Genomic DNA, 21054 nt, shown 5'->3' on the forward strand with positions numbered 1-21054 from the left:
TTATCTATCAAAGAATGTAAATAAAAGTAAATATCCACCATTTTATTTGCCTTTTTGAAAATCTGCTGGCAAAGCAGCTATTGAACTATTTTTGCTAAGTTCTTTCAACTAATAGTGACAAGCAAGCACCAGCTCTGCTGGAAGGGCTTTCCAAGCTGCTTGTGAGTACTGGTCTACCTGCAGCGTGGTGTAGTAACTTTGCCCACAAGAGAGATCTTAAAGCAGTTGAGTGAATATGATAAGCCACTCGCCCAGCTTTGTCTCTTTAGGACCAGAAAATGTACAAGCTGTGTGTGCATTCTCAGGAAAATCTCAATTATTGGAATAAAAATTTCTGATCAGAATGGATGAGTTGTCTGATAATGGTCTGTTGTTAAACACATCTAAACCAAAAAGAATATTGTAGTGTCTGTGTTCTTCCTGGGCTAAGAGGAAAGAGAACAAAGATATCTTGGGAATTCTGCAAATTCTGGATTTGCCTACATTCTCATCAATATCCTTTGATGAAAGACTAAGATCCCAGTAACAGCTAGATAGTGTGTGTTGACAAAAGTTGAGACATTATTTAACCGTTGTTCCTAAGGAGCTTGTTGGTCTTGCTTAGGTAAAGAAATAGCTAATGCTCCTGTGATAAGCAGCAATGGACCTATCATCCTGTCCTGAGGGACTCATGGAGAAGTCTAGAAATATCCTGTTGGCTGAAAAGGCAGCTGCAGAAAAGACTGATTTGCTAGTATTGGTCACAATCAATGGCAAAGAGCATTGATAAAAACAGCATACTCACCTAACCAATATATAATTATCTTGCTAATATAAATTTAACACAATGTGTGTTCTATCAAATGTTTTAAAACAATGCCTTACAAGGAAGCAGCAGTGGAAACTCCTTGAACAAAACATGAGGGGGAACAGGGACATTTTAGGGTGCATGAGACCCTGCAGATGTCAGCACTTCAGATGTTAACATCTGTAATTCCCTGCATGGAATTACCCATGAGTGATCTTTACATTAATGTGCAGTTAACCAAGACAGGCATTTAAGTATTTCTTTCAGCTTTCTTTCCCTTCCAACTACCTTCTGCAGGACAGAGGTGATTCTTTTGGAGGCCAGGATTCTACACAACAGCAACTAAAGTGCAACAGAGTTGCCGGGGAATTTGCCCATTCTTGTGGCTGATCAAAAAGAGACACAGGACAAGGATTGCTAGTATTTTAGCTGTTCCCAGCTACTTTATATTTAATTCCTGCTCTGTAGTAGACATATAAGATGGTAGCAACTGCTAGGTAGATTAAACCCAATCTGGAAAGTTAATAAGAAAGTAGGTGGAAAAAGAATATTACACGTATCAAACAAAATAAAAATCTGGTTGGTTCTGTCCAAAGTTTGGGAGCTACTTTTTCTTCTGACAGTCTGCTCAATGTGTTGTGCATTTTTGCCAAATGTCCCACAGAAGGTTTGTCTCTGGAAAGGAAATAATGTACAATATGCTAAGATGTGAATGGTCAGATTGTTAAATATATCAACTTATCTTTCTGTGGAAAGTACTTCACGTTGAAAACGTCATGAATGCTAAAAAAAGTCACTCCAAAATAATTTTTCCCTATCTCATTTTAATGTATGTAGCTAAACTGTAATGTATCTGTTCCAAAATTCTTTGAAAAAATAACCCCAACCCAAAACATTCCACTGCTTTTCTGTATACAGGACAGTGCCTGTTTAAATAAAGCAGTACACTGAAGTAGAAGGGAGAAAAAAAATCCCACAATCACGCTTGACACCTTTGATTCTATAGATCTCAAATGGAAAGTGTATGTTTCATAATCAGCTTCCTTTGCACTTAGCACATCTTTATCCCAGTGATTAATCCCCTAGAGGACTGCTTATATACTAGAAATGTTCAGAAAATTTGGTTCTGTAGAGGAAGTTACAATTTTTGCAGTATTTGACATGAATGTGGTTTATTAGTAAGGAAATAGTGGGATTCTTTCTCCCATTCAGTCTTATTTGCCTGTATTTGAATTGTTTTAGCTAGAGGCACCTTGTTTAATAATTATATTAAGCTTCAGTATGTCTGGTAACAGGTGACAAAGACACGGTAGGAAATCTGTTCTCCCTAGATACATTTGCAAAGCTATGCATATAATTTCTATTCACTGAGAAAAGAGAAATTAATTTCTATACTGTTTGTTTTGTAAATATAGAAGATCAACTATTTTTGGTGTGGTCAATTGTGGTCAGTTATGTAGCTCACAAAACAATATCTTTTTTTTGTGTGTATTGCAGGTAGCATAGTGTACCTTGGGATGATGGTGGGAGCATTCTTCTGGGGAGGCTTGGCAGACAAGGTGGGAAGGAGACAGTCACTCCTGATATGCATGTCTGTCAACGGATTCTTTGCCTTCCTTTCATCATTTGTCCAGGGCTATGGCTTCTTCCTCTTCTGTCGCTTGTTTTCTGGATTTGGGTAAGCTCCTCTGCTTTTGTTCATTTCCACAATTCTGTGTATTAATAAAACTTTCCTGTTTGCAAAAGTACATTTTTTAATATAGAAACATAGTCTGTGTCAGCAGCAAGAGAACTAAACAAGGTAGTCACTGCATTCCTAAATAACAACTTGAAGGGGAAGAATAATGATTTTAGGGGAAAGACACAGACTGCAAAGTGTGAGATCAAGGTCTGTTCTTACTTGGCAACAGACTTGTGAACTCGATCAACTTGCTTAATTTCTTTATGCTTCAGTTCCTTTATGTACTACTTGTTCAGTCAGCAAAACAATACCCTCCTCACGTGTGTACTGTAAGATTTCCATAATATCTGTAAAGTTTCTAGTGTCTTTGTGTGCATAATATTGTTTATAATTCTACTGAAGTCAAGACTGTCAAATTTAAAATGGGGCCCTGGAGCATGCCAGATCTCACTGCTTTTTCTAGAAGAATGTTGTTTGTGGCCATGTTTGCTTTTCTTTTAATTTAAATAACTTCTCAGTTGTTGGAAAAGTTTAAGATATTGGTAATGGTCAATTAAGTTTAGCATTTTAAACTTACATGAGCAGAGATTGAGATACTATGTAAATTACTATGAGAAAGCTTCTACCTTTACTGCACCCTTGGATAATCAAGAGCTCTGTTCTGCAAAGCAGTTAGTTTAGCACTTCTGGTAATTGCTTGATTCAGATCAAAAATCCCAATTACAATTCAATTTCAGGCCACTACCAGTCTTTAGGATGCTGAACAAGCAGGATCTGGGTAGAGCACGGTATGCTGTGTCATAAAGCCGTGCACATGAAGTCCACTGCTTGTATGGTTTGTTGGCTGTAGTTTAAGTAGCTTTAGTGCACTAACACTGTTGTGTGATGTCTACAGTTTTAGAAACACTTTGAACTAGTCTGAAGCAGAGTAGGGTTAGACACCCATACCAAAAGGAAATTGCCATAGCACTAAGTACTATTAAACTGATTTAGGAAGGGGAATGGAAAGGCAAGGGGAGACAGGAAGGAGGTGGGAGGAGTCCTTTTCCTAGAGGAATCCCTTTAGTCTGTCACCAGATCATCAGATATGACTCTAAAAGAGACCAAGAGGAAATGGCAACTGTTCTAATTCTTAAAATAAAAACTTAGAAAAACAAACCAAAAAATTCCATCCAGCTGCTTTGCATGTATTTCATATCATAGGTCACTATCTATCCAGGTGCCATGTTTTGTTTCTCCATAGAGAAACACTGACCATGTTGCATGGCACTTTCACTCTACTTTGATCCTGTCAAAGTTCAGAAGCTTATTGTATCCCTGCTTAGCCTGCCCAATTCATGAGGGCAATAGCGGGCCCTTATGCCACAAAGGTTTGTGACATTATTGTCTTTCATCAAGACTGTCCTTCTTGGGGCATACATAAAACTTGTATTTGTTATTCCTCATGCCGAACTTGCCTGCAGGATCTCTTCCTCATCTGTGGCAGTAACTTTTCCAGTAATGTACAGTGCCTGTAGATTTACTCATGATAGATCTATGTCCTGGATTGGGAAGTATGTTCCATTATGTACCCAGCTTATGATTAATGGTCTTTGAAGGTGCAGGCCCTTCATAGCTGTATCTTATACCTCCATGTGGGTCCTCACTGTGTCCAAAGTCCTCCTACCTCATCTTTGAGAGCTGCATGAATAGATGATAGATAATTTGACACCATGTACTACATTTTAGCCCCTCCAAAACCAACAACCAACCACCACCACCAACAGGAACAAAACCCAAGACGGCATGAGCTGCAGAGCTCATGCCAACTAGTGCAGAGAAAGATTCATGACTGGCTCATGTTTGCTCTTTTGTTGAAAGACTGGATTTCTCCTCCATCAGCTGGTATCAGAGTTGCATTATAAAAGCCACGAAGTTTCTAGAACTGTATCTGTGCTTCATACTGTCAAGATGAGGGAAAGCTCTTCCTTTTTCTTTTCTTACTATTTGCCTGTGATGATGCATTTTTTCCACCAGACTTTGCATGTTTGGAGACCTTCTTTTTCATCTGCTCACCTGCTCTCAGAGAAGGCTTACTTTTCATTTAAGAGCAATATTAAAGATAGTATTTGTGTCACATCCACCTTTCCTCTGTTTTTTGATCCCATTTTGGATAGGATCTTGCTCTGAGAGCAGCTGTAACAGCAAGAGACACATCATATGCCAAGCACCAAAAAAGAAGAGAGAGGCTAGAATGTTCCAGTTGCAGAGGCAGAAAAGTAAAATCTTTTCACTTTTAAACAGCTGGGCACAAATATACCCACTGTAAGAGCATACATCTTGCAGGTCTCTGTTTCCAGATGCATCGGTTGCTGTGCAAGAAGGCAAAATCTTTCTGGTATAGCTCACTGAAGAACTCCCAGATATTTGTGCCCAGTTTGAAGCCGTATCTTCTTGCTGTATGACAGGAAATTTGCTTAAAGGGTTTGAACTAAATCTTGAACATTTATTCCATTCTTTACTACATCCCACGTCTTGCTCAAACAAAAAAGAAGTTGTGTCAGTTAGGTGGGAATAGAAATTCAACTTAATTTCTCGTTATAACCTCTCCTCATTTTAGAAGTCCTGTCTTTGGACAGTAGATGTCAGATCCCATTTCTTACCGAAAGTCATCTGTATTACCAAGGGAGGAGGCTTTGTTCCAGTAATTTTGTGTGAATCAAAGAGCCCAAATATGAAATAGGATTAATTTTAAGGAAAGAATTGAATGCTACGTTTTAAAGGGAAAAGAGTACTGTTACTCAGATTGGTGAAAAGCTTTCTGAAGGAGCAGAGAGTTATATGGAAAATTTCATATAATTAAAAGTCAATAAAGTATTAAGAAGTATTCAAAAGATATAAAATCATTTAGGTGTATAGAGATTAAACTTGTCTGATATCTTCTAGATAACATAAAAGCGGATTAAGAAGCATGAAAAATAAAACCAGTATCAGATAGAAGATTTTATTTATGAAAAATACTATAAAATAAATTCTTCTTAGATTCTCTTGCGGTCAAAATGTGTATATAGAAGCAAACTGCTCAGGGAAAAAAATCCCTTCTAATTTTTTATTTTTGCTTCTGAAAAACCTAAAACTGTTAAAAATTTTGTATGCAAAAAGGTGATTTGTAATATATATTTGGAGTATAAATAATATTAAGATGTTGTTGGGTGAAGGGCATTGAGGGATATGAAAGTCTGAAAGGTGAACTTAAGCTAGTGAAAAGAATAAAGAAATGTCGGACAGTCTGCAAAATCATTTCCTTTTATGGAAAATAGTATCATAACTGTGATTCTTACATTGATTAATCCAAAATCAAAACTCAAAAGGAAATTGAATCCAAAAGCCTGATAAAGGTCTAGGAAGGCTTTAGACATGGCTTCCTACAAAGTAAAAAGACCTAGACAAGAAATTGTGAGCTGTATTCATCATTAGCCACTGGGGGAATGTGCAAAGATTTATCATCAAAAAGCACCTTGTTAGATCTGTCTTTCAAATTGTCAAAGGAACTTTTCTCTAATACCAGAACATGACTCATAACATCGCTGCTAACTTGAATGGAACTGGAGTTGTCGCCTGTTCAGCACTGCCACTGTGAAGCATTATTCTCACCTAGAGAATTTTATCTAACCTCTACAGAAAAAAATTGTATTTCTTTAATCTAAGCTATTAGTTGACTATTTTTGATACTTTTAGGTAATTTCAGATGCAGTTTTTCTAAGTACAACAATTCACTTTAGAATAAAGTGCTTAAAAGTGCACTATATAGTTATATTATCCCTGTAAATTTCATTTCAGTTGCTTTGAAATAACCAAAGATACAATTTTGGAAAACTGTATCATGCTTATCCAGCCCAAATGTTACTTCTAAAAGTAATCAGAGTTTTCATGCAGTAAAAAGCTATCTGAAATAAATATCCTGAGACAAACTATGGTTTAGAAATTCTTCAGACAAGCTGACATGTTTGGTCCCAGATAAAATTTATTCTTTTTCATGAGCAAAGTAAAAAATGCTAAATAAATGTGTCTCATTTTACGAACCAGACATTATGACCAGACTACAGAGTTTTCTTTTAGTTTGCCAAAATTGCCAGTTTGGCCAAATGTCTTCTCCAAATTAACAGAAATATTAGGAAGTGCAGCTTAGATGTCATTAAGTATGTAACTAAAAGCTATTAAGAAGCCTTTTCCTTGCCCATTACCCCTTGTGAATAACAGTGTCTCTCAAGACACACTATCATATAGTGTTTCTTTTCCAGAAGACTTTAGACCACACTTCGTTAAATCTGAGACTCACCTTCAGACAGCTTTCTTAACCTTTCCTCAGAAAATATCTCTAAAGCTACCTGCAGTACTCCTTGCACATTACTGGGATCTACCAAAGAGTGCTAGTGTCAATGTAGTAGCACTAAACTCATAATTTTTGACTTTTCTCAAATTCTTCATGCTCTTGTGAGGAATCAACAGTTAGTGAAAGTCCAAAACTGTGGATGAAGATTTTTGTAACTAGCAGCTTTGATGTGATTTCCTGTGCAAACCCACGCATGCTGACTTTTACCACCACTTTCGTACATTACGTGTAGTGTTGTCTATTCCCCTTCTCTTAATGCCCAGGATAGGAAGGACATGCAAGCAACCTGTATGCATAACAAATGTAAAAATGTTCTAGCAGAAATATGGACCATGTGGACACAGCACAAGATGGCTGGCCTACACAAGCAGTTGCCTTCAGTAACTTCAGATCTAGACCAACAGGCTGCTTTTATAATTGTGTGTCATCAGTATTTATTACCATGTTCTATTTATCTTTTACCTCTTCACACTCGCTCCACTTCTTTCTCATGAAAAATGTTGTGTCCTCTCACCCTCAAAGTGTTGTAATCCTACTGTCTCTAGCTCCTCTCCAGGTCCCAGCTGTCTCCCACCCGTGGCTATCAGTGGTTTTACACTGTGAACTAATGAATAGCTCTGCAGGTGACTGGCTTCAAAGCCAATAGCGTATGCCAAAAGGGTAGACATGCTTCTCAGTCAAGCCAAGCAAGCAGTTGGCAAGGTCTGAGCTTTACAAATAGCTTTGATCTAGCCCTTTCAGCTTCAGCTGTGGGTAAAGGTTGACTCATGTAAATCCGGGATAGCTGGGAGAGAAGTGGTCTTTCCAAAGACTGTTAGGAGAAGAGGACAGTATTCTTATGATGAAAGGAAGATTCTACAAAAGGAAAAGACTAGACAAGGGAAATATGTAAATAAGGTAGAGAGCCTGCATGACAGAAAACAGTCAAAAGAAAACGTAAAAATTGAAAAGAGCAACGAAAAAGAAGAAGAAAATCCACAAAAGCAAGTGTTCATAAACAATGATTTTGCGACTACCAATACCGGCAGATCTGAAAGCAATTTCTTTGACATATCTAGCTGAGCAAGTACTGCACGCAAATTCTTTGGAACTATATGTTTGAATCTGAGATCAAATTTGACTTGATTTTTTAAAATAGTATTGGGTAAATTTGGGAAATGAACTGCTTGCTCATCAGCTCATCTTCCATCAGAACTGACAGTACTGTAAATTCAATAAATAATCACGTGAATCTTTATCACAAAGAATCTCTTGCTATTAATAGCATACAGCCCATGTGTGTACTTGAAAGACAACTTCTCTAGCATACATAGTTCAAAGAGGCTTGGTTTACATGTATTTAAACATTACATGTATTTAAACATGGGTAGAATGATCAGCAAATCTTAGCCTATACCCTTCTGCAATTTTGTAGGGCTTTATCCAACAGTTCTGAAGGAGAACCGATCAATCTGGCTGCTCACTCTTAGGTACTTCACCAGTCTAATGGCAGTTCTGAAAGGAAAACTAACAGATGTTTTTTAATGAAAATTGTGGTAGTGGGGGTAAAGAACTGTTAATAAGAAGAGGGAAGAGTAGGTGCAATTGGACAGAAGGACAAAGGGTGGTGGGCTGTTTCCAAATCTCAGGAATGTAAGACTGAATCTGTGTTCTGAGCTCTATCAATTTTTAACAAATTGCAAATAACAAGGTGACCACTCGCAAATGCCATCTCACACAGACATGTCTTTATTTTTAGTCTGAATGGTGTCCAAGTTTGAAAGAGAAGAGGACAAGGTATTTCAGAAGAACACCATTCTGCCTTGTGCAGTTAGTATTCTGGAAGGGGTTTTTTCCTAATTATCTCTATTCCTTGTATGATTTTGCATTTCAAGCCCCGTTGGCTAGTGAATCTGCAAATAAACAAAGGCTTCTGTCTGAAGCCAGAGGTTCCTGAATGCCTTGCCGAAGTGTTTTCATCCCAGCTGTCACACTGTGCAGTTGCCAAAATCTGTTGTGACAAATCACAGCTCTGAAGGTAGATTAGCAGACATTTATTATCATTTTTTGTGACAAAGAAAATGCAAATGTACCTTAGCTTATTGTTTGTTTCACTGAATCCTACTCTCCTAGGGTGCACTACTTAAATCTCCTTTTGGTTTCCCCCTGCCCATAATTTCACAGAACAAACATGAACAGAGGGTGTACAGAAAACATTATAAAAACAGAGCTTCAGTTTGGATGATTTTCTGGGGTCAGAAATTGAAACTTCTTTTGCTGAAAAGTGGGATTATATCAGTTGCTTATTTCTGTATTGCCCTTTCCCCATGGGTAACCGTTGTTCTTTTTGAATCTAAAATCCACAAGAAAAATTGCAGCAAAATGCTGGATAAGGAGCTGCCCTTCTTTGTGAATAAATAGAAGAAACAGTACAACTCTTTTTCTGAAGTAACAGAACTGACCAAATATGAGCTACCAACCAAAACACATGCCACATGCATGCTGAGTGGAAGCTGAACTGTGTAGGAAATGTCTTTCACTAGAGGCTAAAATGCAGCTGCAAGGCACAGGTACTAGACAGTGGAGGACTCCCGCGTGTATGTGTCTGTATGTGAGCAAAAGCAGACTGAAAGAAGTAGCCAAAACCTAAAAATGTAGCTAGAAAGGTATTAAGAACATAGTCCTGAAAAAAACCCCAAGAGTAAGAAGTAAGAGTAGAATAAGAATTTTGAGGCATCAAATAACATATTCAGTCACTAATTTTTCCTCCTTGCAGAAGTAACCCGTAAGGCTCCAAAACTGGCTTATCTTTTGTATCAAAAAGGGTAACAATATGCTGTTTAGTCAGTATTTCCTTCCAATCGAGCATTCTGCTCTTTCTCTGTCTACTTCTGATGGGGTTTATCAGAGAAGATGAAAAATAACTGAAAAAGGTCATGACTGACATTTGTCATTCTTTTGACTGACACTTAAGCAATTCTCTCCACATATGGAGTAATACCTTCAGTAGAAGAAGGCTCCTGCTGTTTATTAAGTGTTGTTCTTGCACATATTCCTACATACATCTTATTAAAAAGGACAAGGCTGAAGGAATGCATCCTGTTGGTTTAGGTGCAGAGACTGATCCTTGTAGAGTGAGAGAGTTTATTTTATTGTCTTGAGCCAAGCTCAACAAAGTTTTGCCTCTTGCTGGTATTAGACTGTGCCTCATAGCAGAATCTGTTATTCTGGAGGCAGTTATCACCCATGGTCATCAACCCAGAGGTTTAGACCAGTGTTTTTTTAATCTTTAAAATATGTCCAGATTCTACACAATTTTCCAGTGGAGGTACAAAACCCCTTTATACTTAATTTGTACATACTAACAATATATTTACACCTTGTAGGTACCTCTTGTGATCCTTTAGGAAGTAATGCATGGACTCCCCCCTGTGATCTATGGGTAACAAGTTTGCATCCACTGCTTTGGCTATGATGGCTGAAGAAATACATAAATAACAGTTTGCTTGAATCATTTGCATTTAAGAAAGTTAAAATGCTTCCAATCTTTTAGAATAAACATTCTTCTCAAGTCAGCAAGGTTTTCATAAGTTTTTCATCCACATGTGCAGACATGTGAAGGGAAGAATGTAGTTTCATGTATCAAATGTATCCTAAAAGCTTCTAGCAGTATCATTCCTCACTTACGTGAGGCCAGAAGGAAGAATTTAACCAGCTAAGAAGTAAGTTTTCCATTCACACATTTAAGGTGCGAGGAAGCGCACACACTTTACTACTACACAGTTGCTATGAAACGGTGTCATGGTTTAGCCGCAGCTGGCAACTAAGTATCATGCAGCTGCTCATTTAATAATTGAAATAAAATAAATTATAATAATTCTTATTATGATAAGATGGGAATTATAACAATAAATTACAGTGAAAAGGAAAACAAGAACAACAGAAAGAACAAAAGTCAGGAAAAAACAAGTGATGCAACCACTCACCACCCACCAACCGATGCCCACCCCATCCCTGAGCAGCAATTGCTGGCCCCTGGCCAACTCTACTCTGCTCTGGTGAGTACTGTGTCCGGCTCTGGAGTCCTCAGCACAAGAAGGACATGGAAGTGTTGCAGCGGGTCCAGAGGAGGGCTGCTAAAATGATCCAAGGGCTGGAGCCCCTCTCCTATGAGGACAGGCTGAGAGAGTTGGGCTTGTTCAGCCTGGAGAAGAGAAGGCTGCGGGGAGACCTGATTGCGGCCTTTCAGTACCTAAAGGGGGCCTATAGGAAAGACAGGGAAAATCTTTTTAGTAGGGCCAACTGTGACAGGACAAGGGGTAAGAGCTTTAAACTAAACCAGGGTAGGTTTAGACTGGATATAAGGAAGAAATTCTGTACCATGAGGGGGGTAAAACGCTGGAACAGGTTGCCCGGAGAGGTAGTGGAGGCCCCATCCCTGGAAACATTCAAGGCCAGGTTGGACGGGGCTCTGAGCAGCCTGATCTAGTTAGCGGTGTCCCTGCTGACTGCAGGGGATTTGGACTAGATGACCTCTCGGGGTCCCTTCCAACCCAAAACATTCTATGATTCTATGAACTCCCCCCAGTTTCTATACTGACCATGACGTCATATGGTCTGGAATAGCCCTTTGGCCAGTTGGGGTCAGCTGTCCCGGGTGTGCCCGCTCCCAGCTTCTTGTGCACCTGGCAGAGCGTGGGAAGCTGAAAATTCCTTGACTGATGTAAGCCTTGCCTGGCAACAACTAAACCATCAGTGTGTTAGCAGCATTATTCTAGTACTAAATCCAAAACACAGCACTATGCCAGCTACTAGGAAGAAAACTAACTCTATCCCAGCCAAAACCAGGACAGAGACTTACAACTCTAAATAGCAGCTGTTGTCTGTATGATGAAAATACATCCTTTATTTCTCCTTTAGGCAACAGACAAGTTATTTTCACTGTTTAATCAATATGAACATAGTATCTGAACTTTTAAGCTTTTCTTAGCCTGTTGGTGTACTCAGTGGAAATGGCAACTTAATCACACCAGACGAAGCAGAAAACCTGGGAGTTTTTAAAAGCTGATTAATTTTTTTTTCTGATTCTTTGTCTATCCTAAATAAACATTTTGGACTGCTGGCTCCAAAATTCCTCTTACATGTCTAAAAAGTCTATTCATTAGAAAAGTTGCTCTACTAAATTGGTCAGTACAAACAGTGCTTTTTCTGCAGCCTTGGAGGACCTTTAGGATATAACATATGAGTCAATCCACCTGGATCAGTTTTAAATGTTAAAGCAGCATCAACCTTCCATCCTCCACAGTATAGTTGGTTCATGCTGACAGGTAGGAGATGCCTTTTTTGTTGCCTTTGGTCAGGATCTCTGTACATTTTATGACATTAGGATAGGGTACATTGTTTCCACTTGAAGCATCCAAACATTTACTAAACCATCATCCCACAAACATTTTTATGACCTATGGATGCATGACTTAATTCACCCATTGGAAACTCTCTACAAGACCCACTCCATCAGAATTCCAGCCTAGGAAATTTAAGGGAGATTTCAAGAAGATTATATGTTGAGGCTTGAATTTCATAAGTGTAAGGCCTCTATTTGCCTGAAATGAACCCTTTACAGAGAATATTTTCAATCACTTTGCAATAGGAAAACTATTACAGTGTTAAACGTGATTTACTATTAATTGTGCTATATAACACAGATGGTTTCAGGCTATATTTATTACCACAGTAACTGCATTATAAAATAAATAGTAGATTCTGTACTTCGTGAGAAGACATGAAATGAAGAAAACTGTAAATTTAGAAGAACAGATAGGATAATAGAATGGGATAATTACCAAATATATATTTACTTACCACTCTCTTTACTTTTCTTAATGTGCAGAAGCAATCAGAAAAAAGCACTTACCAAAAATTATACTCTTTAGGTAGGGCTTTATTGCATGAATGATACTGTCCTACATGCCATAAGCAATCTATTAATTTAGGTCTTCTTGAAAATGGGAGCCTATAACTCTTCATCAGCACTTTCCAGCTTAGACAGGAAAGAGGAAGACCTTGTTTCTGGTTCTGCTAGTGAATTTTCAACAACAGAAGAAGAACTCTAATTAGATCCATGAGTACTGCATTTGGGCAGTACTGGGGGAGTGCAATTCAAAGTTGTGCCTGAGCCCTGGAGTGTAAGAAATCATAGCTGTAATCTGCTTATACTTTGGGAATTGAAGAGCCCTGAGCCCATAGCACCACTGAGGCAGCAGGGCTTCCCCATTACAGGAGAATGAGCTGTGATTCCACACTTGGCCATGGCCCTTCCACTGTTTCTCACCCTGGGCTTCTGGGAGAACCTCCAAGGACAGTGTCTCCCGTTGCCTGTGGCAGGGCAGTTTACTAATGAAGACTTTTAGTGTTTTCACCCATAAGAAGAAATGAGATACAGCCCTTGTTAGCTGTATATCTAACAAGAATTCATGGAGAAAAACCTTTGCAGAACTGGAAGAGAGTATAAGAACTAGCAGGCTCAACTATGGGAAACATTCATTGTAAAGCTAAGAGTTGACCAGAAGTACTTCATGAAAAGCTGTCTAGAAGGATGTGACAAAACAGCAGACCCCAAAGCAGGTGTAACAGCTCAGTCCAGTACTTCATCACTGTACCTGAAGATGTATTAAAATAAACTGTATTGCTATAGCACTGACTTTTCTTAGGAGTGAAATACCATTTCTGTATTCATGTTTTCCTTTTTAATATATGTTTTAATCTGTTTCAAGCTTCCTTCTTTTTGCTCACAGTTTGTGAACTCCCAGATGACAGCATAAATATGCATTTATCTTTAAAATACAGTTAAAAATTCAAACCATGCAAGATACTGCTTTAGAGTAGGTAATCCGGTGTGTAAGAATACCTCTTCAGGCTTCACATGTATTTTCTCTAGCAGGAAAAACAAAATCCACAAAGACTTATCCTGTTGTAGAACATTTGACAGTTTGCATTGGTAGTAAAGAGATAAAGACAGAAAAAGATGATCTGGAAGCTTGTACTGAAAATGATACATAAATTAAGTTACTCTAATTTTTGTAAAACCAAGTTGAACTCTTCTTTCTGTCCAATTAACCTTCAGACAGTGTTTATTTTTACCATGTGAAAAACTGGATATTATATGAGTGCATAGGCTTTTCATAAAAAAACTTAAGTAAAAAAAACCAGCATGGGCTTAGCAAATCATGTAGTGAAACTGAATAAAACATATTTTTAAATATGCATGAAATAAAATGTATTAGTGACATAGTTGGCATTTAGACACTGCGTGATTACCTAGAGCATCAGAGGCAAGATTTTGAGAAATATCTATTATTCTCTGGGATAATTACTAGTATCTTCAGTTAAAAGCAATGTATTTTGACACTTCTCAGTAGACTGCCATGATTTCAGGATTTTTGTGTTAGTGAAAGTCTGTTTTGTGATAGTTTCTCTTCCAGTGGCTGGCACATTGACAATCCCCTTCAATCACTCAATGCAACAAATTGTACACAGAGTTTTCAGGGGAATATTTGACAAAAATTGTGTCCAAACTAGTGAGTTTCCTCAAGAGTTCCCTAATACATGGTGCAATTTGAGAAAAACCACTCTTGCTAGAAAAGCTGCCTGTAGTTTGGATTTTCAATGGCTGCAGCTATGGGCTTGTTCAAACTTCAGCTAACTGTTACTCTCTCACTTAATCTGTCATCTGTATCTCCTTTTAGGATTGGTGGAGCTGTGCCAACAGTTTTCTCCTATTTTTCGGAAGTGCTTGCTCGGGAGAAACGAGGTGAACACCTGAGTTGGCTCTGTATGTTTTGGATGATTGGTGGCATCTACGCTTCTGCAATGGCTTGGGCAATAATTCCTCATTATGGTAAGAAAAACATCTCCTTGTGATTTGTAGCTCTTCTAGTATGGAAGCAAAACTCTTGAAGTGTAGTTTAAAAAGGTGACTTCATGTCTGTTCTCAAAATACTGACGATGATGTTAAGAAAAAAGTTGGATCCTTTTAGTGGAAATAATGAAAATAGGTTGTACCCTAAATAACAAACAGTATATTAAAAGGCACAAAAATTAGCCAATACCCACGTTTAGTCAGATTCTTTAAATTACTGAAAACCTGGACACATGAAAATATAATTTGTGTTATTGTTGAATCTGGAGAAAATAAGTGATGTGGAGACTTCCATCACAGAAAAAACATTTTAAATAGCTGGATGTCAAATTTATGCTCACTGTGTTTGTTTGTTTGATACAGAGATAAAATGTCAATTATACATTCTTGAGAAAGAAGAGTAAGGACTATCTTAATGTTTGCAGCACTAGTTCTGAATAGAAAGCCATGCTGAATGTTTCATTCTTAGTAGATCTTTTTAATGGTGTAGAAATAGAGTAATTGGACAGAGTGCACTTAAATGCTGTAGGGGTGAATAAGACCGAAAGCTTGTAATGGCTGAAGTTACGCACACATGCAATATAAGCACTTTGTGAAAGAGCTCATTACTGGTTAAACATTATGTGGAGGTACAGATTCAATTCTTAGTCTCTTGGGCTTGTCTTTTAGAAGAATTAAGTGCTCACGGGTCTCCAGGGTTGCTGAGGCTGCTCAGGGGTTCTTGAAAATCAGCATCTGCAAGCACTTCTCCCTGGCACTCAAGACAAGTAAAGCAGCATTGTGAGTTAGCTGGCACCCAAAGCAGCTTTCTTTAGCCAAGCAGTGAGGTTTATTGCAGTTGGATTGTGAAAGAGAGGACAACTTCATAAGGTTTGCCCAAAGTGATTGGAACATTTAGCAAGCAGTAATGCCCAGAAATGAATTATAATCATGCAGATTAATCAAATTTAGAGTCCAGTACATACAACCTTTATCTACGTCTTCATCGTTGCCTTTTGGCTTTGAATTGCTGGAATCAAAGAGGGGAATTTTTGCTGACAAGGCACAATGTGTAACTTATTTTTTTTCCAATTAGCAAATTGCTCTGGATGCCAAGTACTTTTTGCTTTCCTATGGAATTTAATTTTCTTTATCTTTCAGTGGAAAATGCAAACATTATGACAGACTGATTTACATAGGTTGTCTAATTTCATTGTAGATTTTATAAATAACTCAACAACCTTTACTGAGGTGCTTTTAAATTGTCACATGGCAGTATATCTCAATTAATAATAATATATTACACTTCCTTATACCAAAGCAGTGGCACTAGAGGGAATCATTTTCTTCTTTCTTTAGCAGTGGAAGAATATCAGCAACTAAAAACCATGCTGCACTGATTTTTCTTTTGTGCCCTTATGCAAAAATATTTATGAAATCATTTAAAAGAATGTAAAAACCAATTTTAAAAGTCAGAATTCTTCAAATGTAAATCACTCTCCTTGCAATATATTAAGGAAAGTTGTAATAGCCGAAAGGAGACCTAAGAAGCAAGCTATAGACAGCTGAAACAATCCTTCCTCACAGGAAAAGAAGTGGGTTTACACATCATTTTGACAAAATTAAACAGAGTGTATTTATGAGTTTTGGTGAGGTCTTAAAATTGTTTTCACTTTAAATTATACTTTTCTGTTGTGTTGTGAAAGCCTGTGTCTTAGTTCCTAGTACAAACATGGAATCACCCCAGCTCAGGACCAGGAGCAGACTGCTTTGTTGTTGTGATGCTGTGCCAAGGTCTCAGGCATTGCCAGGGGCTCCCAGGGCAAACCCTGCCCTGGCAGTCAGGAGAGCATGGTCACCCATTGCTGTATCCTCCTGGAAACACTCCGGGCCAGGCGAATACCAGGGCAGACCTCTGCACCGTTTGTATCACCTGCATTCATGAGGAGACTCTTGTAGCTGTGTCTTCTCTTTTATAATTTCTACATGGTTTCCAAGGAATTATTTTGCCAGAATTAAGGAAAGATACAGATTGTTATCCAAATCACTTCCAGTCCTTCTCATCATTCATGTCTCCACTGACCAGGAAGCAAAACATAATTAGAAACAAAGCAGCCCACCCACTTCTAAAGCACATTTATGTAGTGTGTAGGGATTTCTGAGCTCTCTGCTTCTCACATGAGAGGTAAACAGAGTTGATTTTTCCCAGCTGAACTCAGAAGTTACTCAACAGCAGTGAATGAGGTTGCATCTGTCGAAAAGCAATAAACTGCCATTGAGCGTAGTGGAATTATTCTCAAATGAATAGAAAAATACCAGGCCAACAGAGTAGAATCATTTTGTAGACTTTTTTTCTCCCTCTTTTACAAATTTATTCCTTTCATTTGTACTGCCTCTTATATAAGCCACTTTAAAAAGTCCTAGATACACAGCCAGTATACATTATCTAGCCCAAGGCAGCCAGTGAAGTTAGACAAGTTTAACAGCTGAACATTTAGCTCTATCTTTCTGTAAGAAAACAAAGATTACATTCTCTATATGTAACAGTTTATCTCTGTTTCTGTTCAAGCAGCACAGGAGTGTCTGAAACCTGAGTAACACTCTGAAACATGAAATAAAAGGAAGTCAATAGTTCCCTTGGCATCAGCATGCTGTTAAGAGCAGTGTGACGTAGTGCTGCAGTGACCACATACTGAAAGGCTAATATAATGTGGAAGGCAAGCACCGCTATGTCAGGGCTTCTTGAAGTCTATAGCTGTTGGCTTTTGTTTAAAAACCGAAAATGGATGTAGACTTGTTCAGGGTCTCTGAAAGAGAGCTATTAGAACAAACATCAGCAGAGAAATCTTCTAATTGCTGCCAATTAACGAAGTCCCAGATTAGGCTGGTACAAAGAAATTGCTACTTAGGACAGGCTGGAAAGGAAGGATAATTACTGTTTTATAAATAATTTTGCAAGTGCAACTTTAAATTTATCATCAAACTTCAATGTAGATTAGTTAAAAGATGTCAAATGCATCAAATGTTTATTACAATAGTCTTTAAAAGGTTCATGTTTCAAATAATGAAGAGGTGAGGAATTACATTTCAGTTTAAAATCCAGATAGTGTTATATTACCATTGTGTTACACCAAGTTAACATGTTAGTCTGAGTATAGGAACAAAAAAGAATTATGCATGTTGTTCTAGCCATTTTACCCCATAAATAAAGAACAACCAGAAGAAAGTTATAAAATTATCAGTTCTACAAAAAAAAAAAATGTTGCCTGCTATGCACATGTATTATTTTAAAAATCAGTCTCAATTTTTCTTGTGCCAAACTAAAAATCAGGGGAAGCTGGATAAGGATTTCAGCATATTTAACCTATCAGTTTGGGTATTCTTTGTAGTTTTATGTTTTGCATCTATGATGTACATAAGCCCTTTCTGGCTTCATAAACTACAGAAAACCCTTTTGGAATTCGAAACATTCCCTGGAGTATTTTGCTTACTGACAAACAAATATTGACTTCATTGATTTGTAAATCCTATTCCTGAACAAGAAAGGGAATATGTGGCCAAAAAGAAATCAGATTGCAAGGCAGAGAACTGGGAGTGATGGCGAGTATGACCAGGATGGTGCAGGTGTCCAGGCTGCTACAGTGTAAACTGCACTTGAAATCTGAAGCTTTCCCCACACTCTAGCCCCCCCCCACCTCTGGTATTTACAAGAGGAGAGAGGAGATGACGATGTCAAATGGCTCCAGTGAACAAATCTCCACGGTATGATCAGAGGCAGAGATATTACTTCCATATGTATCCATATCAAATTCCAACTAAATTAGGCTAGATTATTCACTGAAAGACTACAGAAATAAAAATACAGAATCAAGGAAATAGGAAACATGTTACTTTCTAACACACTCAATGCAAAAAGCAGATTTAAGTCTTTAGTCTAAACATTCTATTCAGACCAGATCTTCATCTAAACTATTCACTTTTCATCAGTAGAGTCTTTTTTCCACTTAACTGAGGACCAGTTACTCATGTTCATAGGAGAGGTATTTAGCACCATTCAGGAACACAAATTTGGAGGAGAATGTCTTGTTAAAGGTTAAAGTAATTTGGAGTGATGCCCAATTCGTCATTGTAAGTCCGGTCGTGTTCAGTGTACTGAAGTATCATGATTGCGGATGCACAAGTAACGCGATACACCTTCAGTGCAGTTGCGTTCTGTGAACTACCACGGCCACACTTAAAGAGTTTGGTCGCGTTCAATGAGAACTATCACTGCTAGATTAATTAATAGTGCAGTTTATTGAAGGAACAGAAACACAGGTTCTTTTGGATTGCCGGTGGTAAATTCACTGTCTGCAAAGCACGTGCAAATACCAAGAGTATGAGTAAACGCATTAAAAGATATAAATAAATAAATAAATAAATAAAGCCACTCCATAGAGATTTTCTAAGTTTTCCGGGGAGGCACTTGGTATAACCAAGTGTTCAAATCTTACCCAAAGGTGTCCCGATGGGGGGAAGAGAGGCTCAGTCCATCGATGGATCCCAGACACGAGGATGGTATCTTCTTGTACATGATGGTATCTTCCCTAACATCCTCTCTCCCTTAAGTTATTTTATATAATTTTTTACCTTTCAGGTGGAGCTTGAGTGACTCTAGTCCTATGTACCTTTGTTACGATTAGAGTAAAATTTTCTCACTTTGCTTTTAAAGGTATAGACTAGAAAAATGTTAAAGCGCAATCACAGTGAGGAGTGCTTACACCTTGGAGGTGGCTGGCTTTTGGGATGGAGGTGTGTCTTGGTATTATAGTGATATTATAATGGGCAAAGTTCACCAAAACGACAGCATTTTGTCAAAGACATGACAGACCGTTGGCCCAGGGTAGCAAGTATACAGCTTATTGGGTCCATTGTACCTTCAAGTTCCCGTATTGTATAGAGCCTGACTGCGGTGTGTCCACTCCACTCCACACTCCATACAGTTCCTCTTAGAGTCAGCACACCAAGTTCCCCCAGTGTAGCCAACATCTAAGTTTGCAAGCCTAGGAAACTTCCATGGAATAGATTTCTTTCCTGTCAGCCACACTCCACCCTGGAAGCTTTGTCAATGCTGTACCCTTCGTTAAAATGTGAATGTAAGTTTAATTTCTAAGTCACCTCCAGCAATTATTCCACAGAGTGGAATAGGAAAGGTAAGGAAAAAGACCCATTGCCCATTCTTAATTCTACTCCCTATAAGTAGGTAAATCTTTTCAGAGGCACAGGGCTCCATAAATGTCTTTTCTTTCTAATCAAGTGTAATTGTGATTAGAGTGGAGCTGTCCCAGCTGTGTGCATGTGTGTCCCCCAGCTTCTTGTACACACCAGCCTCCTCACTGGTGGGGTGAGAGGCAGAAAAGGTCTTGACTCTGTGTAAGCCCTGCTCAACAGTAACCAAAACATTCCTGTGTTATCAACACTGTTTCCAGCACAAATCCAAAACACAGCCCCATACTAGCTGCTCTGAATAAAGTTTACTCTGTCCCAGACAAAACCAGCACACAAGCTAAACTGAAAACATGATGGACTAAAACTGTTCAGTCCCAATGAAGTCAGAAAAACCTTTAACTCCCTTATTCTACCTTTTCTTTTTGTTGGGCTAAAGGGTTTCTCGGTGGCACATGGCAGCAGCAGTACTGGGATAAAAAGATACTATTCCAATGCTATGTATTATCACTGGAATTATAGGGCATGATGAGTACTTGATTAGCAATAAAAGCAGAAGGATATTAGGAGCCATTCATCTTCCAGCACTTCTGATGAGCTGAACTGGATCCTTCTGAGTGGTGGGAGCTGCAGGTGTAGACATATGAAGATCTCAGTCTAGCCTGCTGGTCTCCTCTCATTACGAGGAGACAAGAGTTTATTGCATTAGCAAAGTGGAGTCAAAAGGTGACACTCTTCTATGGTAATGATTATTCCAGGATGAATGCTGTGAAGCAATTGTTGCCCAGTACATAAATGTTACATGGCATATGTTTTAGACAATATAAGTAAAAAGTGGAGCTTTTTCTGTTTGTCAGCATTTATTTTTGTAGAAATTAAAAGGTTAATGAATGGATTTGTTACTAAGATGAAGTACTAAAAGCCATATTTTTTGCTAGCAGCTTGTATAGGCTACATTTGTTTCAACAGTAGCCCATAAACTTGGGTATCTCAAGGTCTAGGTCAGGATTGTACCTGGATGGGTATAGAAAATTCTTGACTGCTTTCAAAAGTTAAGGTCTTAACCTCATTATTACTTGTCTGTAGAAAAAACCACTATTAATTACTTTGTTGAGATTGCACAGATTAATAAG

The 21054-nt window shown here is 38.2% G+C and overlaps 1 protein-coding gene across 1 annotated transcript in view; it reads left to right on the forward strand.

The window, feature by feature from the left end:
• The window catches only part of SV2C (synaptic vesicle glycoprotein 2C), a 77734-nt gene that overhangs the window by 19858 nt on the left and 36822 nt on the right, over positions 1-21054 (forward strand). Inside the window, exons 2-3 of the mRNA XM_009637239.1 lie at positions 2285-2465; positions 14565-14716. Coding sequence (XP_009635534.1) covers positions 2285-2465; positions 14565-14716 — 333 coding nt within the window. The remainder of the gene's footprint in view (positions 1-2284; positions 2466-14564; positions 14717-21054) is intronic.

The sequence above is a fragment of the Egretta garzetta genome, unplaced genomic scaffold, assembly GCF_000687185.1.
Source record: "Egretta garzetta isolate BGI_Z169 unplaced genomic scaffold, ASM68718v1 scaffold424, whole genome shotgun sequence".
Classification (NCBI taxonomy): domain Eukaryota; kingdom Metazoa; phylum Chordata; class Aves; order Pelecaniformes; family Ardeidae; genus Egretta; species Egretta garzetta.